General features: G+C 56.6%; 5 protein-coding genes across 5 annotated transcripts in view; 3 read left to right on the top strand and 2 right to left on the bottom strand.

Moving 5' to 3' along the window:
- Nucleotides 1–274: 274 nt before the first annotated feature.
- MRM3 (mitochondrial rRNA methyltransferase 3) lies at nucleotides 275–2542 on the bottom strand. Its single transcript, XM_076354340.1, has 4 exons — nucleotides 2262–2542; nucleotides 1693–1937; nucleotides 1110–1277; nucleotides 275–905 (listed from the first exon to the last, which is right to left on the bottom strand). Exons 1-4 carry the CDS (start codon nucleotides 2540–2542, stop codon nucleotides 352–354), a joined length of 1248 nt encoding a protein of 415 aa, XP_076210455.1. The 3' UTR covers nucleotides 275–351.
- Nucleotides 2543–2572: 30 nt separating this feature from the next.
- On the top strand, nucleotides 2573–8133 carry GLOD4 (glyoxalase domain containing 4). The gene is made up of 9 exons (XM_076354363.1): nucleotides 2573–2686; nucleotides 3075–3124; nucleotides 3862–3982; nucleotides 4812–4956; nucleotides 5168–5304; nucleotides 5634–5720; nucleotides 5959–6072; nucleotides 6160–6246; nucleotides 6847–8133. Exons 1-9 carry the CDS (start codon nucleotides 2597–2599, stop codon nucleotides 6910–6912), a joined length of 897 nt encoding a protein of 298 aa, XP_076210478.1. The 5' UTR covers nucleotides 2573–2596; the 3' UTR covers nucleotides 6913–8133.
- A 245-nt stretch (nucleotides 8134–8378) lies between these two features.
- Nucleotides 8379–11813, top strand: GEMIN4 (gem nuclear organelle associated protein 4). The gene is made up of 2 exons (XM_076354627.1): nucleotides 8379–8389; nucleotides 8500–11813. The coding sequence occupies exons 1-2, from the start codon at nucleotides 8380–8382 to the stop codon at nucleotides 11700–11702; spliced, it is 3213 nt and encodes a 1070-aa protein (XP_076210742.1). The 5' UTR covers nucleotide 8379; the 3' UTR covers nucleotides 11703–11813.
- Nucleotides 11814–12253: 440 nt separating this feature from the next.
- TLCD3A (TLC domain containing 3A) lies at nucleotides 12254–18018 on the bottom strand. The gene is made up of 5 exons (XM_076354632.1): nucleotides 17765–18018; nucleotides 17006–17089; nucleotides 14668–14881; nucleotides 14377–14472; nucleotides 12254–13860 (listed from the first exon to the last, which is right to left on the bottom strand). The coding sequence occupies exons 1-5, from the start codon at nucleotides 17884–17886 to the stop codon at nucleotides 13591–13593; spliced, it is 786 nt and encodes a 261-aa protein (XP_076210747.1). The 5' UTR covers nucleotides 17887–18018; the 3' UTR covers nucleotides 12254–13590.
- Nucleotides 17387–18041, top strand: part of VPS53 (VPS53 subunit of GARP complex) — a 73770-nt gene continuing 73115 nt past the window's right edge. The window contains exon 1 of the mRNA XM_076354630.1: nucleotides 17387–17436. The gene's annotated coding sequence lies outside the window, so the exon portion shown is untranslated. The remainder of the gene's footprint in view (nucleotides 17437–18041) is intronic.

Genomic DNA, 18041 nt, shown 5'->3' on the forward strand with positions numbered 1-18041 from the left:
CCCAGGGGGGGGATCCGAGGCCCCCCCCCAGATCTGCCGGGTTGGCCCGGAGGGTCCTTGCCCAGGGCTGCCAACAGGAGGGAGTGAGAAAAGCCTTGTGGGCGGCCAGCTCCCCGCTGCCCGGTGAGAGCCCCCACCCGCCGGCCTTTCCCTTCTCACTAGCATCACCATGCGGCCGGAGCGCCTGCGGGCTCGCCTGGGAGTCACGCACTCATCCAGGCACAGCTCCAACACTGCCAGAGCTGTTTAATACCCATTTACTGCAAACCAAACAGCCTGAGCTGCAATTTTATTAACCCTACAGCACACCAAAAGGAAGGGATGCTTCTTCAGCACCCAAACCTCAGCAGTTTAGCCCGCTACAGGGAACTTCTGCCTTTCGTCTTCCCGCTTGTGCCTCCGCAGCAACTGTCTCTTCCCCTCGAACAGCACAATGCCAGCAGCGATAGCGGAGTTCAAGCTGTCCACGCCTGACACCACAGGAATGACCAGTCTCTTCCCCCCGGTGCTGGCTGCGAGGTGAAGCGCGTCTGGACTCAGACCATGAGTCTCTCCGCCGATCACCACTGCCACTGGAGTCTGTGTCCAGTTCTCGTAGTAATACTGCGCAGCCAGCTCTGGGACACGGACACCTGCCGCTCCCTCCTCATCCTCGCACTCAGGAGCGGCCTTGGGTTTGGATTTCACAGGAGCTTTCGGGTTGCCAGGAGCCCCGCCGGCTCCCCTCGACACGGACGCGGTCTCAGCCTGAGCGCCTGGGTCTTTGTTGTCGGCCACGCAGACCTGGACGCCGGCAGGAAGGTTGCCGGGAACAGATTCCCAGTCCAGGTTGGCGACGATGGGCAGACGGAAATGAGCTCCCATGCCTGCACGGAGCACCTTCGGCTCCCACGGATCCACACAGCCTGAGAGGGAAGGGAAGAAAACAGCAACACTGCAGCGGCTCCCACAAAGACGGATTCAGCAGCCGCTGCTTCCCGCAGCAAATCATGTCTGGGCCAGGCACTGCTTACAAACTCTTGGGAACAACATCTTCAAGCACCTCTTATCCCTGCCTTACCCCCGAATTACTCAAACTGAACTTTTTTCCCCCAAGGAAAGGCTGTTACCTTTGGTGAGCAGCACTTTCTCACAGCCTGCTCCTGCTGCAGACCTCAGAATAGTCCCCAGGTTTCCCGGATCTCGGATATTGTCGCAGATGAGGAGCAGTGGCAAGGAGCTGGTTAGCTGAGCGGCAGGGTAAGACATCTTGGCATGGTCGGGCTTGGAAAAGATCCCTGAGGAGACAAAGTGCTGACAGGCTTCTGACTAACACACCCCAAGGAAAGGGCTGTCTCTCATTTAGTTGGCCCAAATTTCACCGAAGAGGTGCTGGAGGAAGCATTAGGAAAAGCACTGCTTAAAAGAAGTTTGAGAAGAGTTTGTCGCTTGACAAGGAGAACTAATCTCCCAGCAGAGCTGGAGCGGCGTGCTATTAAAAATGAGCATTATCACCTTCAGCGTGCTGTAGGAGCCACTTTCACAGTTACCACAGCAGGCCAAATAAAAGGGTACTCTCTCAAGTTATGCCGCTCTTGACACACTGCCAGAACGCCTAGGGGAAGGCTATGAAGAGCGAGTCGTTACCCACTTACTAAGCGTGAAGTAAGTTTCCCTTTGAGCAGCGTCATGACCGTTTCTAAGGCAACTTACCTATAAGCCCCTGAGGAGTTATGAGGTCAGACCAGCTCTTAATGTCTTCAAATTTCACCTTAACTAAGTTGGCTCGTTTCAGCTTTGCCTCGGGCAGCTCCTTCAGGTGCCCCACAGTGCTGAAGAAGAGACTCTGCAGCACAGCTCCTGCCTCCAGGGCGTCCTTGATCAGCCTGTGACCCTCCAGCACAACCTTCCCGTGATGATCCCGAAACTTCTTCGACTTGGCGATGGTCACCACTTTTCTGTGGAGAAGTTAATCAGAGAAAAGGGTTGCAACGCTACCACCACCGTCAGTCCGACGTCTGCCAGCCACCGAGAACCTCACTCGGAAGTCCCCCAGGTATCTTTAGCCCGGCTGTAACTGGCGTTGCCGTGTCAGTCTCTACCCAGAACCCCCAAAGCGCCGGCATTTGCCTCACACTCCGCAGATGCGACACCGGGCAGCTCCGGGGCGCTTCCGCAGGGGGGCTCAGCGCGGAGCATCCCCGCACCCCCAAAGCGCGCCCCGAGCACGGCCGGGGCCCGGCTCCCTCCCGCAGCGGTGATGCCCGCGGGCCGCGCCTCACCCCAGCCTCCTGTCACCGGGCGCCGCCTTCTCGTACCACAACCCCGGCCCGGCCGAGCTCCGCTCCACCGCTGGCGGCGGCGGCGGCGGGGGGGGGGGCTCCCGGGGACTCTGCTGCGCCTCGGCCGCCGCGGCCCGCTCCTTCTGCGGCGGCAGCACCCGCACGGGGCTCCGCCGCAGCGCCCGCACCCCGCGCCGCCCCGCCGCCGCCTCGCCCTGCCCGCCGGGCCGCCGCAGCAACGAGCGGCCCAGCCCCGGCGCCAGCCTCCCCAGCGCCGCCATCTTCCGCCGTCACCGCCGCGCGACGGGCGCGCTGCATGACGTCAGCACTCCGCCATGGGGGCTCGGCGCGCGCTGCACTTCGTCTTCAAAGTGGGCGACCGCGGCCGGAGCGCGCGCTTCTACCGCGAGCTGCTGGGCATGAACGTGAGCGGCGGGGCGGGGCGGGGCGGGGCGGGGCGGGGGGGGCGGGCCCGGAGGGGAGGGCGGGGCGGGGCGGGGGGGGCTATCGTCGCTCACCTCAGCCGCGGAGGCCCCGGGGCTCCCCCGGCCCGGCCCGGCCCGGCCCGGCGCGGCGCTGCGGCACGACAGGGCCTTCTCCGCCCTCCGAGCCCGCTGGGCCGCTCCCGACGGGCGCGGCCCCCGGCAGCCGCGAGGGGTTCGGAGCGCCGCCGCCGCCGCCGCCTACCTCCTCCGGCCCTCGCCCCCTCCTGCCCCGGGACCGCCAGCGCCGCGTTAAGCCTGGCAGGGACTGCTGAGGTGAAAGGGGACCGCGTTGTCTCTGTGCTGACCGCTTTCCCGCCTCATTCGTAAGGTGCTGAGGCACGAGGAGTTCGAGGAGGGCTGCAAAGCCAGCTGCAACGGGTGAGTGCCCCTGCGCCCCCTCCGCGGTCCTTTGCTTCTCATAAAGCACCTGCCAGTCACGACCAGCCACGTGTTGTCATTTTATAGGTAAAATAGGGGTTGGGTGGGTTGGTTGGTTGGTTTTTAAAGCAATTCCCTTGGAATCAACAGTTCTGCTTTTTTTGTGTAGGTGTGAAGTTTGCACTGAAACACAAGTATTGCTGTATTGCACCTGTAGACTGATACTGAACTTTATGAAATTATTTCTAAACTTTCCTGGAATTGCATTCAGTTACGCTGGCTTTTTACAGGCGCGGGGCTGTCTAGGGTCTTGAGTTAAAAATCCCTCCTGGTAGCTCCAAAGGCTTTTGTCTTTCTTCACGAATGAAAGAAATCGTACAATCTGGTGCCTAACCGCTTACTTTTCCTACTTCGCAATAAGGCAGCACTCATATAATTCCAGCTGATGAGCAGTTTGTGCTCTTAAAATGTGAGCTGTTAAAGAAGGAGGTAGAACCGCTTTTGTCGCGTGGTCATGAATGACAGCCCAAGGTCAAAACTATTGACCGGGGGGATGCCTGCCTGCTCTGTGCTGAGGTGCAACGAGAGTTCTTCACAGCTCCCACTTGGTGGGAGGTTACTGGATTACCTGTGCCGTTTGTTTACTCTAGAAATGCAGTTCTTCCTTGAAACACTAGTACTTGCAGTTCTCGATGTTTATTTCTAATACTCATGACAACTAAATATGGATGTTCCAGCCCTTATGATGGAAAATGGAGCAAAACGATGGTGGGCTACGGGCCAGAAGACAATCACTTTGTTGCAGAATTGACTTACAATTACGGTATTGGAGAATATCGCCTGGGTAATGACTTTCTGGTAAGTACCACACTTAGCAGCAAAATCTTTCTTCTTACGATAAGCTTTTTTTTTACTTTTATGATTAGGAGTCTGTTTGGTGTGTAGGTTGTACCAGTTGCTTTTTTATGCTGTTTGGTCCCTTAGACGCTTTTTATTCTTGCTTTTGTAGTTGTCTCCAAGTCGGAAGAGCAGAAACTAGAGCAGCTTTGTGCTCACTTCGGAGCTCAAGGAAGCGCTTCCTCGAGCTCCACCTCTTAGCTGCTGTGCGTGCAGGACAGCTGGTATTTGCTGCCAGATCCAACGTGGAATGGTTAGCTAAGAAGGATCTTGCTGTAGGAAAACACTCTTTTATTTGTTATTACTTATTTCTTTGTTGTTTACTAGCTGACAGCCAATGGAGATCTCATGTTTCATCTATGAAGACATGTAATTGTGTTTTCTCATTGTTTCCCCTGAGCTAATATTCTTCTCCCAGTTTGCGGGGGGTGAGGGAACAGCCGCTTGGGGCCACGGATGTCTACCTCACCTGGCAGAACAGTTAGGAACTCCGTTTTCCTTTTCTGTACAATGCGTCGAATCAGAGTTTTAAATTCCTTTTGCCTTTCTTTTCCCTTTGGTGTGAAAGAAGGGTAGATTAATGCATCCCAAATACATGTGGGATGCGCAGTAAGACTAAGCTTATTTTGTAGGAGCAAGATAGCTGGTTCTCGGGAGATCATACGGTCCATCTGTTATAAAAAGTAACCTCGTTTGTTTCTGGTCATTTGTAGAGGCAGACTATTGAAAGGTAGGACTTGCACGCCAGCCACCCTGTGAATTTTGTGTGTGTCTGTTCTGTTCTCACTAGGGCATAACACTTGTGTCCAGCCAGGCTGTGAGCAATGCTAAGAAGATGGGGTGGCCCCTCAGAGAAGTCACAACTGGTATTTTTGAAGCTGAAGCCCCAGGAGGATACAAGTTCTACTTGGAAGACAAGGAACAGCTCAAGCAAGGTGAAACTCGCACACTTACACACTCTTACTGGTGTTCACAACAGATTTACGAGTGGGATATCAGAATGGGCTGCGCATTTGTCTCGACGGCATTTTATGAAACAGAGCACGTTTTTGTTATTTCTTTGTTACTTTCCTTCTCAAGAACGTGCAACTGAGTTTAAAACTACAATATATTTGTAAATAATTTCAAATTATTGCAATCTTGTAGATCCTGTGCTGAAGGTAACCTTGGGTGTCTCCGATCTGCAGAAGTCTGTTAACTACTGGTCTGATTTGCTCGGGATGAAAATATACGAGAAGGATGAGGAAAAACAAAGGGCTTTGCTAGGCTACGCGGATAACCAGGTTAGTCCTTAGAAAACTTTCCAGTTCTGATCTTTAAGAGTCGCATCTCGTCATAGAAACATCTCGTTTCACGAGAACAAAATCTTAAAGGGAAAAAAGGCTCTTAACTAAAGCAACTGTGCGCTTAATTCTGTGCATTTAAATTAAAGCTTGCGTACGCTTAACTGTATTTTTGTAAAAAAAGCTGTGGTTTGCTCTGGTAATTCTGGCTTGTTGGGAAATATGTATATGGGCAATTTTGAAATCACCTGCATCGGTGAAAAGCTGGAGCGAATGTAGCACTGAGAACCGCGTCCTCGCAAGTCAGGCTTGGTTTTTTCCTCCTTCAGTGTAAGTTGGAGTTGAAGACTGTTGGAGGAGCGGTGGATCACGGGACGGCCTTTGGGCGGATTGCCTTCTCCTGTGCAAAGGAAGAGGTAACGATCACACTTCCCTCACCCCTTTCATTACCCAGAGCTGACGAGTGGGAGGTTAATTTCTAGTATTAGCAAAATTTCTCAGATGTGAACAAAATAATACTGAGCAGATACTTTGTATTTCTCGCAGTGGGAATGTAATGGAGTTGTGGGTAATGGGGAGCTGTAGATGAGAACAACCTGAATGCATCTGACCTTCATCTGACTAGGGCTGACTTTTGTTTGTTTTCTGTTTAAGTTGCCAAACATTGAAGCACTGATGAAAAAGGAGAATCAGAAAATTTTAACACCTCTGGTTAGCTTGGACACACCTGGCAAAGCCACGGTGCAAGTGATTATTTTGGCTGATCCTGTGAGTAATATTGGAAACGGTGATTAAATTCGATTTAAATTTCTCTCTGCCGTTACCTAAGTTAACCTGCTCTTAAACTTGGTTTAGGATGGCCATGAAATCTGTTTTGTGGGAGATGAAGCATTTAGGGATCTGTCCAAGGTGGACCCTAATGGTGACAAATTGTTAGACGATGTAAGTAGCGCTGCCTGCACGTTCGTTTTCTTCCTGATTATAGATACCTGCAGAATGTAATTTTCGTTCCACGTAGAGTTTTTCTGAGAAGCAAATTGTACAGTCTTGCTAAGAAAAACAAATCACTTTTTAAAGTTGACTTAGTGTCCTGGCTAGAGTTTTCCGGCCTCGCGCTCGGGGCGACTGGGTGGTGGTATGTCTTGCTGGACACGTCGCCAACGCTTTGGTGGAAGTTACTGCAGCTCAAAACTAACTTTCTGTAGTAAGGTCAGCACAGCTGGACATCCTCCCGAGGCAGAGGGGCTCCGGTGTGGAGCATGAGCTGTGTGGGAAGGCTGTGTTTAAACTATCCTGTTTTGCTCTTGTATTACCAGAACATCTATTTACTTGCTGCAGCAGAGAACAGTGGTTTTCAGTGTCTGTTTTCCTTACTAGTATGTAAAAAAAAAAATAATATATCCATCAGAATAGCTTTCCTCCAAATCAGAAGGTGTCCTCGTGATCGGTCCGGGTTTGTGGGAGAGGCTGGTGAGTGTGAGCAGCCGGGCGTCTGGCGACTCGGCTGCTGTTCTGAACACTTTAACGCTTTTCTTTGCGCAGGCCATGGCGGCGGACAACAGTGACAAATGGTTTGCTGCGCAAAAAATGAAGAAGGCTTCTGCTTAGCTGGAGAAAAAGGACTGGGCTGCTTGTTCGTGCCTTGGTTTTGAAAGTGAAAGGCCAATCCTATGTAACGTGTTGCATTATCCCTTCCAGTAAGAGGGTGCCGTAATATCCCATGCTGGTTGGTTTGTGTCTCTTTAAGCTTGTGTCTCTTACTGCTGCTCTCTCCTTTCAAGCAAATAGCATGTTCTCCTTCAGAAAAATTTGGTTGTGCCACAAGGAGCAAGGTTGAGCACGTGGCTTCAAAAACAGGGGCCACCAGTTAAGAGGAAAACCTCATTTCTCTCTTGTTGTACTTGAAAAAGAAGTTGCTAGCTTCGTTAGAATATCCAATTCTCTAACTAATTGGCTTTAGCTGTCCTGGATTTGCAGCTGGCGGAAGAGGTCGCTGTGGCTGTGAGTGTCGCAGGTGCCCCGCTGCCGTGGCAAAGTGTCGGGCTGTGTACGGAGAACTCGAGCAGTTCAGCTGTCGCGGTGAATGCCTGTTTATCGGGAACGGAGAAATTATCTTGCTAAAGCACGTGAATAGTCTAGTCTGGAGCAAACCCCATTTTCATTCCAAGATGTTTCCCCAGCTTTTGAGGTGAAGTTTTCACTTGAGAAGCGCGTGGTGCGTTTCTCACTGGGGTCGCGTTACTGATGCGGTGGTTTCCACCCCTTACCGAGGAGCCTTCCACATTCCGGGCGGGAGCTGGGGCTGTGCTTCAGGGCGCGTAGCAGCGCTGCGCTGTCTGCTGAGGTGCCGGGAGGCAGCTTGAAGTGAGCGTATCGTGGTCTTACAATTAGCTTTTGATGAGAAATGGCCTTCGGAAGTAACAGTTCGGGGTTTATTCCGTTGGAATGCAAAGTCACTCTGCTTTTGCTAGTGGAACGAGGGCTGGGAATACAGGGAGTAATTACCAGCATTGTCCGTGTCGGGCACGCTGCCTGGTTTGTAATCTTTCTTGATGAAAACCTTTAAGTTTCACAGCGGAAAAGCGGGCACAATCGGCAGCGTTAGCGGTCACCGAGGCACGTCGGCGCTTGTCGTGAATATCCCGAGTTCAAACAGGAACAATCCCTCGCTGTGATTCCGTTGCTTGAGCTCTTTGATTCAAGTTCAGCGACGACTTCCAGTCGTGGTATCGATCAAATTTAAAAACGCCGCGCGTAAGCTGCACCCCTGAGACTGGCGCTGCCGCCTGCCAGCGTCGCCCGTAAACGAATAAAAGCGATTCGGAAGGACGGTTTGAGCGCGTTTCTTCCACCTGCCCGGCACGGCGCCGCACCCGCGTTCATCTCCCTTTTAATTGGGTTCTCCGTTTTCGTGCACGCTAATTAATCACGGGGGGGGGGGCGGCGGGCGGCGGCGGCGGCGGCGGCGGCGGGCAGGCGGTGCCACCGCCGGGCCGCCAGGGGGCGCGGCGGGCGGGGCGGGGCTGCCCGCATGACGTCAGAGCGCGCCGCCCGCGGGTCGGCCACGCCGCCGCCATGGAGGCCGGTGGGTGCGGGACCGGGGCGGGGGGAGAAGCGGGGCCGGGGAGGGGGGAAGCGGGGCCGGGGAGGGGGGGGGGGCGGCGGTCGGGCCCGGGTAACGGTGTCTCCGCGCAGGGCCCTGGGGCGTGTGCGAGGAGACGGCCATCCTGCACGGCGGGTTCCTGCTGGCCGCCCGGTTGACCCAGCCGCGGCCGCTGCGGGAGCTGCGCAAAGCCGACTGGCCACGCGTGGGACCCCCCATCACCGACGCCCTGGGGGAGATCGGGGCCCGCTGCCCTTCGCCGCTGCAGCACAGCCTCTGGAAGAAGGAGGCTGTGGCCATCGTCTGGGCTAAAGTCCTGCTGCCGGGCCCACCGGCCGCCTCGCTGGACCAGGGGTGGAAGGAGGACGGCTTCTTCTCCGTGGGCAGGATGATCCCCGACGTTAACCACACCGTCCTCTTCGAGCTGGTCAAGGCCCTCGGTGCGCCCCGGCTCTTCGTGCAGCTGCTGCTGGCGCTGCCCCAGGATGTGCACCGGGGCGAGCTGGAGCACTTGGTGGAGTACATCGCCAGTGAGACGTCCCCGTCAGACGTCGGGTTCTTCTTGGACGTGTGGTGGGAGGTGATGAAACACAAGGAGGGACAGGAGGACGCAACGGTCTCTACGTTCAGCACTCTCATACGTCAGCATGGGTGCGAGTCCTCTCTGGACGATGGTCTCCAGCCCCCAAAGAGGTTCAAGGGTGACCCTGGCTCTCTGAATGACCCCCCTGCTGCCACCAGCCTGCTTACGGTCCTGATAGAGGGGTTAAAGCAAACCTACAGGAGCATTGCCCTGCCCCGCATGAGGTGCTACGCCTTGGCCAACCTGGTGGAGCTGCTGTCCGTGTTCTCCGAGCTAGAGCCAGAGGGCAGCCCCCTCCCTGTCGCAGAGTACCTGGACAAGGTCAGCTCTGTGGTCAGCCTCTGGACCAGCGACACCAAAAGCCAGTTCCACCACAGGAGGCTGGATGAGAAGGTGAAGGAAGCAGAGAGAAGCATGAGCCTCTTGTCCACGGCCAAGCTCTCTCGTGAGGAGCTCTTTGTTGGCTTGGACTTTCTCTGCAGCTTGTTGCATGCCTGGGGAGAGGAGCTGCAGGGCACCCTGAACAGCTCTGAGGAGCTCTGCTATGAGAGCTACCGGCTCCTGGACGTGCTTACCACCTTCGGGAAGAACCTGGTTTGCTTCTCAGAGACTAGAGGCCTGGATGAGGATGAGACACGCATAGTGTTAGAACTGACACAGATCACCAAGGGCTTTCTCAAGGAGATCAGCACCAGCCTGAAGAGCAAGGATTTGGACACCAGCCTTGTGTCTTCAGTTGCCATGACAATCATTGAGCAAAAGCTGGACCGGCACGTGGAGATGTGCTCCATTTTTGCTTCTGAAAAGACCTGGCCCTTTTCAAAGGACTGGGTTGACTGCCTTGTGAAAAGCAAAGCTCTCTTCCAGAAACCAGAGCTAGTTCTGAAATTGCTGGAGACGCTGGTGAACTTCGCCACGTCCCACCATGACAAGGACGGCCGAGAGCTGCAGATGCAAGTGACCAAAGCCATCGTGGAGTGTTACACTGAGCTTTTGTTAACTGACAAAAACAAAGTGATCTCAGGTGTTCTGGCATCCTGGGGCGGACCAGGTCTGTCCCTGAACTTGCAGGTTGTCATGGAGGGGTTCCAGGAGGATCTGAATGTGACTTTCAACCAGATCACAAAGAGCGTGTCTGATGAAGGCCTGACCAGGGCTGTGGCTTCTGTGGCTAGGCTCATGCTGCTGTACCCCGAGGCCACAGTGAAGCAGGTTTGTAATCTTGCTGTAGTCAACCTAGGAGCACACCAGTTCCTCGCGCAAATCCTCTGCTCCTTCCCAGCGCTGAGTTTCCTGGAGACCCACAATGATCCAGGCAGGCCACGCAGCCTGGTGGTGAGGTGTCTGGAGGAGGCAGTATGGGGGAGGCTTTCCACTGCGAGGGAAGAGGAGCAGTTCCTTGAGTTCCTAGCCTTTCTCATGCAGCCAAGCTCAGCCGCTCCGCTTGTGTCACCTGCAGAGGTGACCAAAGCCTTTGTCCTTCCCTATTTGAAATCAGACTCTGCTCAAATTGAGCTGAGCCTGCAGATCCTCAGTAAGGTTTTGGGGATACAGTCCTGTTCAGAAGAGCACTGGGTCAAGTCCTGCCACCCATTCCCGCTTCTCCTCAGCCTCTGCAAGCTTCTAGATGGTTACACAAAGTACTGGCATCAGCCCAGGGACCAGCTCTTCCCTTCGCTGGAGTCCAAGGATCTGGTACTGAACATCCTCTGCCAGCTCTGTGAGGTAGTAAGACCAGAAACCGCCCCCTCCCCTGAGCTGTGGGTCCAGTCGCTGGCTTGGCTTCACAGGAAGGTGGCGTCACTGGACTGGACCATCGGTCTCCGGCTGAAGAAGCTTTACGGCGACCACTTCAAGAACGAGGTCCCGGCGACGCTGTTTGAGATCTGCATGCTTCCTGAGGACGAGTGGACGTCCCGGCCTTTGCCAGCTTATGGACCGGGCAGCGGGCTCCTGGCATGGATGGAGTGCTGCTGCGTGTCCACAGCGCTCAGGGAGACAATGCTGACGCTCCTCACGGTCAACGTGGACAACCCTGAAGAAGTGAATCTTTTCAGCAAAGGGTTCCTGGTGGCCCTCATACAGGTCTTCCCTTGGTGCAGCCACAGCGAATGGAAGAGGCTCATGCACGTGGTCGAAAACCTGCTGCAGAGGCAAGTCCTGCACGTGCCGTACACACTGGAGTACGTGCAGTACATGCCCCTGCTCAACCTCCGGCCGTTTGCCTGCTACCTCCAGTTCTCCGTGCTCTTCCTGCGGGGCTTCCAGCTCCTCTGCAGCTCCAGCTGTTCCACCTGGCTGCCGGCAGAGGCTTGGCTCCACGTGGTCCAGCTGTACTGCGGCAGCCTCACGGACCTGCTGGGCTCCGTCAAGAGCGCTGCGGGGCCCCCCTCGCACCCTGCCGAGGACAGGACCTCCACGCAGGAGGTGTCCTTCATCTGCATCCAGATGTTCTGCCACGTGCTGCATGTCGCCGCCATGCTGCCAGACAAGGGGTGCAGCGAGGCGCTGGTGGTGGTGGCTTTGGAGATCCTCTCGCAGTACGAGACGTTCAGCAGTGCCGATACGTCCCCCAGCAACACGCTGCGGAGAGCCAACGAGAGGCACTTCCTGGAGTCCATCACGGACAACGTCGGTGACAAGGCGCTGCATGGCACCCTCCTGCAAAAGCTCAGCAAGCTGGGAGCGCGCTCGGCCGGGGAGACGGCTTGAGAAGCTGGAGAGGGCGACAGAGGAGAGCACTGACCCTGCCTCAGGGGACACCTTATGTGGAAAGTTGTGAGATCTGTAATAAACCCGATCTATCTTTCTCTTTTGAACTTACTTCCCCTGTGCTGTGTTTTTTTCCAACCTGTCTAAGCAGTGAAGGGGCCGTGTAAAGATGGGTAGGAAGAACCGCTCTCTAATTTTCCGGCGGGAATAGCTGTGGACACAGCTGTTGCTGAGCCGAGCTGCTGGTCCCGTGGCTCCAGCCTTGCCTGCTGGCGGTCTGGATTTATACAGAGAACCCGACAGCTTCTGACATCAGGGAAATCATTTCCCTCCGGCTCCCCTGCTGCCGGCCCTCTCCTAGTCCTGGGCGGATTGCTGGGCTCGCCACGTGCTGCCGGAGGCTGGGAAGCGAGTCGGGTGAGTTCAGGACGGGCAGGAACCTTTGGAAATAACGTGTGCGTTGCTCCTGCCCGGAGGTGGGGGTGCAACGGTAATCCCGTGTATTAACACCCCCCACCCAGAAATGAACGGCACGTGGGAGAGACATCCAGTGGTGTGACCCAGAAAGGAAATCTTTATTGGTCTCCTGATAGTAAACAGGGCAGTGTTAGTGCAAACTGAGATGCCTCATTGGCTTTTTTTTTTTTTGGTCCTTACATAAGGCACATTATTTGCAATGAAAACAGCGAGATACAAACATCTGTAATAGGTTGCAAGCGGTTTATAACATCAGCTGGTCTCGATCACTAATGTAACAGTAGTGTTTCTGTAATAACTGACTGCATGTTGGAAGAGGCCCTTTATTTTACCCTTTCCAGAATACAACCGTGGCTGGGACAAGATCCGACACCCAAAAGAACCAGGTCTCCCAGAGCTCAGCTGTTGTTTTTAGACAGAATGAAAGGCACGGAGTGGCCACGGGTCTCCGGGCACGGGGGGCTGCTGCAGCATCCCCTGCCAACGAAGGGCTCTGCATAGTGGCCAGAGACGGGGACTTAGCAGTCTCCTGTCCCCATCCTGCCCTTCAGCCATGGGCGCTCTGCCCTGCCAGCATTGCCAGCGTAACCGTTCCTCTCTCCTGGCGTGAGCTTCTCTCCCCTCCCGTCTGCTGGGGACACTGAAGCCACCCTCCCCTGGGACTGTCAGCCACAGACACCAGACAGTTGCAGGGAAAAGCACCTTTGGGTTAAGTAGAGTCTTAAATGAGTTTGAGCCCAGCAGCAGTGGGAGGTAAGAGGCTGAACATGGCTGGAGTGTAGAGGTGAAGTCGGTAAAGGTCAGGAACAGGCTGTGCAGAACCGTGCCGCAGCCCTGGGGCCTGGCTCTGCTCTCAGCTGGAGGCTGTAAACCATAGCCGGAGGAGCGAGCTGCGGCAGGTCCGGCACATGGCTCCCCGAGTCCCCAGTGCTGCTGCGTGGGGCTGGGCACGCTCCAGCATCGCCTCTGCTGCCGCCTCCGGGCTGCAGGCTCCTTCACGCCGCGCTGGGTGCCGGTGTCTGGTGTCAGCCCTGAAAGACGCGGGGGGGGTTGTAACAAACGCCTCTCGTGTAACCGTTAGTTCGGTGCCGCAGCGTTGAATCCCAGAAGGAATGTCGTGCTTATGGGCAGACCTCCTCCTCGCTGGCTCCTGCCCCAGCTCCCACGGGTGGGAGGACACAAGGCGCTGGAGCGGCATGGGAAGAAAGCCTTCCTAGCCCAGGCTGGCGCCGCCTGGCACGGCGGTGGAGACAGAGGGGCCGTTTCCATCCAAAACAGCCCGGTGGTATCGCTGCTTCCGCCGCTCTGCTGCTGCGATGGTTCCCGCAGCGCTGGCATTGAAGGTGGAAGGGCCGGGGCGGGGGGGGCTGACCCTTTTCCAGCCCCCACGCTGGGCTGCCGCTGCCGGCCGTTATCTGTTTTTGTCGGCGGGTGAGCTGCCGTAGAGTCGGGCGGCTTTGCGGCAGATGAGTCTGAACCAGTAGAGCTGGGGGGCGATGAGGGAGGCGTTGGCTATGTTGCAGTGCAGGGGGATGCGGAAAGGCACCATGTAAATGGGGATTCCCACCTGCCTGGCGTAGGCCGCGTACATGAAAGGGAAGAGGAGAATACGGCAGAGGAAGAAGGTCACCAGGATGAGGATCCCGTTCACCTTGTGCAGGAGCGTGTCCTGCATTTTGAGCTGGGGAAGGAAGAAGGCGAACGTGGGGTGAGCGCTGGGTGAGCAGCACCCCATCGCTCCTCGGGCACTGACTGTGCTGGGAGCATGGAGCCGAGCACCCAGCAGGCGTGGATGGGGGGAGCATTTTGGAGGGAGCAGGAAAGCAGGGTGGGAAGGGATGGAGGAGGAAGGGAGGTGTGGGGGGGGGCAGAGGGCTGGGGCAGGAGGGAGCGTGGTGCAGAGGGGAGGTACAGACAGGAGGGGGCAGCACCAGGACACAGCACAGCCCCCCAGTTTGGGGACGCCCCCTGGGCAGGCTGCCTGCTGGGGAAAGGGATGGGAACCTAACAGGAGGCGGGGAGGAGGGCAGCACTTTGGGGGAGCTTGGGGTTACAGTTGCGGGGCTGCCCCCCTTCCGAGACCTCCAGCCCAGCTGCTGCACAAACAGGGGCTGATGCAGAAGGGCAACCTGGGGCGGGGAAAGGGTACAAGCCGCTGTGGGGTTCCCAGACCCGAGCCCCATCCCTCCTCACCTACCTGCATGAGGATTTTGCCCAGTGATACAAAAGGCGTGCTCAGCTCTGCTATGAAGATGCAGCCCACGAAGAAGTCCCCCAGCTCTCCCCTGAAGTGCTGCAAATAAAGCCAGCAGTGAGCATGGGACCCTCCTGGAGAGGTGGCTGGGAGCTAACACCAAGCATCTCCAGGGGGTCACGGGCTCCTGACCGGCAGAGATGCTTTGCCAGACACAGCCTCGATTACAAGCCCTTGCAGCCACGTGGGGCTCCTCGCGGGCTGGGTTTCACAGCGGCCGTGCCCAGCCCTTACCTGGGTGACGGGGGTGAGCACGACGAGGATGAAGAGGTGGTGGGTGACCATCAGCCGCTCCTGCAGGAGGAAGCTCCGCACGCTGGCCAGCGAGTGCTTCTTCTCCGTGACTCCCCTGTCCCGGCTCTTGTGCCAGTGGGAGAGGTACATGACGTAAATGTCGTAAGTCATGTAGGGAACGAGGACCCAGATGTACTCTACGGCCAGCCAGTGCCTAGGGGAGGAGCAGCACACACAGAGGCATCGCAACGGCTGCGAGCACCTCGCGATGCTCTAAAAGGTGGAAGAGAGTCTTTAGGTCTGAAACGGAAGCAGCAGATTTTGAAGCTGACGGTAAGCTGAGAGGTGTCGAAATTTAACTTGATTTGGCTCAGCAGAGAAAAGGTACCTGGTACGCGTGGAGGACGCCTCCTCGGCACTGCCCCCACTTTGTGCTTGGCCGTGCCAGGCACTGAGCTCGGCCCAGCCGAGCACAAACACGGCGCTAACGGGAGGATCTTGATTAGCCCCACAGCCAGGTGTTTGCCGTGCGGGCCGGGGGCATAGCACCGCTCGGGATCCAGCACTAATCTGACACCTTTGCAGCAGGTAATCTTCTCCCCTGAGCCACCCAGAGCTGATGTTTGGTAGGAGAAAAGCTCCAAGACTGTGTCCTTTCTGCCTGCCACGCTGCTTCAGCTGGCTGCCTAATCTGGGGAGCGTTTGGAAAGCACCCAGAGACCTCAGATTTAATTAGAGATGCCTGGCCTGGACTTTGGAGAGTGAAGTGCAAAATATCTAATATAGGCAATAAACCCCTGCAAGATGTTTGTCTGTTGGGAAATAATTGCAGGCAGCTGCCTGTTCCCAAAGCATGTCAGAATCCTGGTTGCACAATCCGGGCAGCAGCAAGCCCTGCTCTGCAGGGAGACCGGGCTTATTAAAAAGTCCTGAGTGAAATCACACCGATTAAAAAAAAAAAACCAACAAAAACACACCACCAAAACAAAACCAAAAAAACCACCACCCTACACCGCTGCTTAAAGAAACGTAGCTTGGGGCCCAAATAAATCTGCTAGTGTTCTCCTGCCGTCTCAGGAAAAACGTCGTTGCCTGTGTTCCTATTTTGGATAGAAAGATGTAAGTGATGTAAAACAGGGAGGGGAAGTGACCAGCTATTGTGTTTGCAAAACTTGCCCAGGACTTTGGAGGGCAATTACAGTGCCAGCAATGTAATGATTGTCTGCCTATGTAAATAAATTGGCAAATTTTACTGCAACCTTTGTGATGCTTCCTGGCTCTGTCTTGCTGTCATTCTCCGAGACCTTCCCTGCTGAGCACTGGGCTGCATTTCCTCCAGATTCAAAGAAAATCTAGGTCTCTGACGACAAAGCGTTCACGCGGAGCCGCTGGCGTTGAGAGCACCCGGGGCAAGCACACGGCTCCAGGGAGAAGGAGGGCTGCCGACAGCGCCTTCCGTCTGGGGGGGTCTGGGATTTATCACCTGACCTATCTATACAGCAGGTATTTTATTTTAGAGCAAAAAGGGTAACTCATTAGACTGCCCGGGTTAAGCTGAACTGGGCGATTTGGCTAGATCTCACTATCTAGAGCAAGGTAGGACATTTCACATCTGTGTGCTAAAGACAGGTCTGCAATGACCGAGAGGGCAGCTCTCCCTAAAAATCACCCTAAAATCTGGTGGATGGTCGAATTCCAGCTCAGCATAATTATATTCTTCCCTCCTGCAATTTTCTCTGCTATTCTGGATAATAGCTCTGTTTTTAAGTCTTGTGACCCAGATTGCGCTATCACTCCTGCCAAGAGCTACTTCTGGGGCAGTTTGTCTCAGAGCATTGAGGACAAGGCGATGTGATTTTCCTTCAGAGCAAACTCCATATTGATTTTCTCATTTCTGGACTCCTTCAGCATCCATTTGGCATGGAAAAGGTGATGCACCTCTAAAATCAGTTCTCACTAGGTCTGCTTGACTCGTTAGCAACCGCGAATTTCAGCTTCCAGCGAGGGGACTCCCTCACCCCTTTAGAAGAGATGATGTCTTTATTTTTTTGCTCATCTATGGGCCCATGTTACAGCCCATCCTCAGGAGGAGACCCTCCGCGCCGGCAGAGCAGCCCCAGGTCTGAGCGCCCTGAACAAGCCGGTGCCTTTCAGGGCGTGTACGGCCAGCACTTTGCCCAACCCTTCACCCAAAGCAGAGGGAAGAGGAACATGAAACTGGTTTTCCTCTCCACTTTGTACGTGCAAGCCTTTGGCATAAAATACTCCAGCTGCGAGCTGGCCGGGCACAGCCTCCACGTGCTCCTCGCGGGGCAGCGAGGCTCTCGGACGGGATTACCTGTCGTACACCACGTCCTTGCAGTTAAGGACAACCGTGATCCCCGACACCGTTGCCATCGTGGCTTGGACCGTTGACACCAACCTGAACCCGAGAGAGAGGAAACGGGTCACCCCAAATGTCGCCCCAGGAGGGCCGAGGAGCTGGGGTGGCGGCCTCGGCGCTGTTGCACCAGGAGAGCTGTTAGCACTTAGACGCCTACTCCGTGCACAGCCCTAAAGCCTTGTCACGGCGAGGAGGAGCTCTGCCCCCGCGCCCGGGCGGCGTGGGACGTGGCCGGGGTGGCCGTGCCAGGCGCTGCCACCCGGGGACACGGCCAGGGTTTGTTTCCAGGTCTCGTCCCTTCCGCCCCCGTGGATCAGCGGTAACCCCGCCCGCTTCCCCGCGGGCAGAGGGAGAGATGCACCGGAGCATCCCCGCTCCGCGAACGGGTACCGGCCACAGCGGGGGGGGGGGGGAGGTACGGCCGGGCAGGGCCGCCCACGCTTGGGGGGCTGCGCCTTGCCGCCGGGCCCTGCTCCCCTCGCGGGGTCTGGGCTCGGGACTGCCGGGGGTCCGGCCCCGCGGAGCGCCGCGGGTCGGGGCACCCGCCGAGTGCAGGCTCCCGGCCGCCGGGACTCGGTGCTCTTGGCCCGTCCGGATCGCTCCGGCTCCCGGTCTCGGTCCCGGTCCCGGTCCCGGTCCCGGTCGGTCCGCCGCGATGGGTACCGGTGGCGGCCCGCCGCGGTCCGGGTCGCTTCCCGCCGACCCCGCCCGTACCTGCCGCTGAGGAGGATGCGGTCCTTGAGGCTCCATCCCGGAGCGGCCCAGCGCAGCAACCGGATGCAGAGGGCGAAGAGCCCCGGGAAGAAGGCGGAGGCGAGGGCCAGCGTCCGCCACATGGGGACGACCGCCGCCGCGCTGCCTCCCGCCGCCGCTTGTCAACAGCAGGCCGGGAGGCGGGAGGGTCCGGCTCGGCTCGGCTCGGCACGGCTCGGTTCGGCACGGCACGGCTCGGCTCGGTTCGGCACGGCTCGGCTCGGCACGGACCGGCCCC

Source organism: Aptenodytes patagonicus, chromosome 17, assembly GCF_965638725.1.
Source record: "Aptenodytes patagonicus chromosome 17, bAptPat1.pri.cur, whole genome shotgun sequence".
NCBI lineage: Eukaryota > Metazoa > Chordata > Aves > Sphenisciformes > Spheniscidae > Aptenodytes > Aptenodytes patagonicus.

Bases quoted from the DNA above. Each gene is read 5' to 3' on its own strand.
- MRM3 (XM_076354340.1), bottom strand. From the start codon at position 2,542: ATGGCGGCGCTGGGGAGGCTGGCGCCGGGGCTGGGCCGCTCGTTGCTG. The intron at 1,278-1,692 runs GTAAGTTGCCTT...TTGTCTCCTCAG, and splicing joins AACTCCTCAGGGGCTTATAG to GGATCTTTTCCAAGCCCGAC. The intron at 906-1,109 runs GTAACAGCCTTT...CTTCCCTCTCAG, and splicing joins GAAAGTGCTGCTCACCAAAG to GCTGTGTGGATCCGTGGGAG.
- GLOD4 (XM_076354363.1), top strand. From the start codon at position 2,597: ATGGGGGCTCGGCGCGCGCTGCACTTCGTCTTCAAAGTGGGCGACCGC. The intron at 3,125-3,861 runs GTGAGTGCCCCT...TGGATGTTCCAG, and splicing joins TGCAAAGCCAGCTGCAACGG to CCCTTATGATGGAAAATGGA. The intron at 5,721-5,958 runs GTAACGATCACA...TTTCTGTTTAAG, and splicing joins TCTCCTGTGCAAAGGAAGAG to TTGCCAAACATTGAAGCACT.
- TLCD3A (XM_076354632.1), bottom strand. From the start codon at position 17,886: ATGTGGCGGACGCTGGCCCTCGCCTCCGCCTTCTTCCCGGGGCTCTTC. The intron at 14,473-14,667 runs GTAAGGGCTGGG...CTTTATTTGCAG, and splicing joins TGCTCACCCCCGTCACCCAG to CACTTCAGGGGAGAGCTGGG. The intron at 13,861-14,376 runs GTAGGTGAGGAG...TTCCTTCCCCAG, and splicing joins TGGGCAAAATCCTCATGCAG to CTCAAAATGCAGGACACGCT.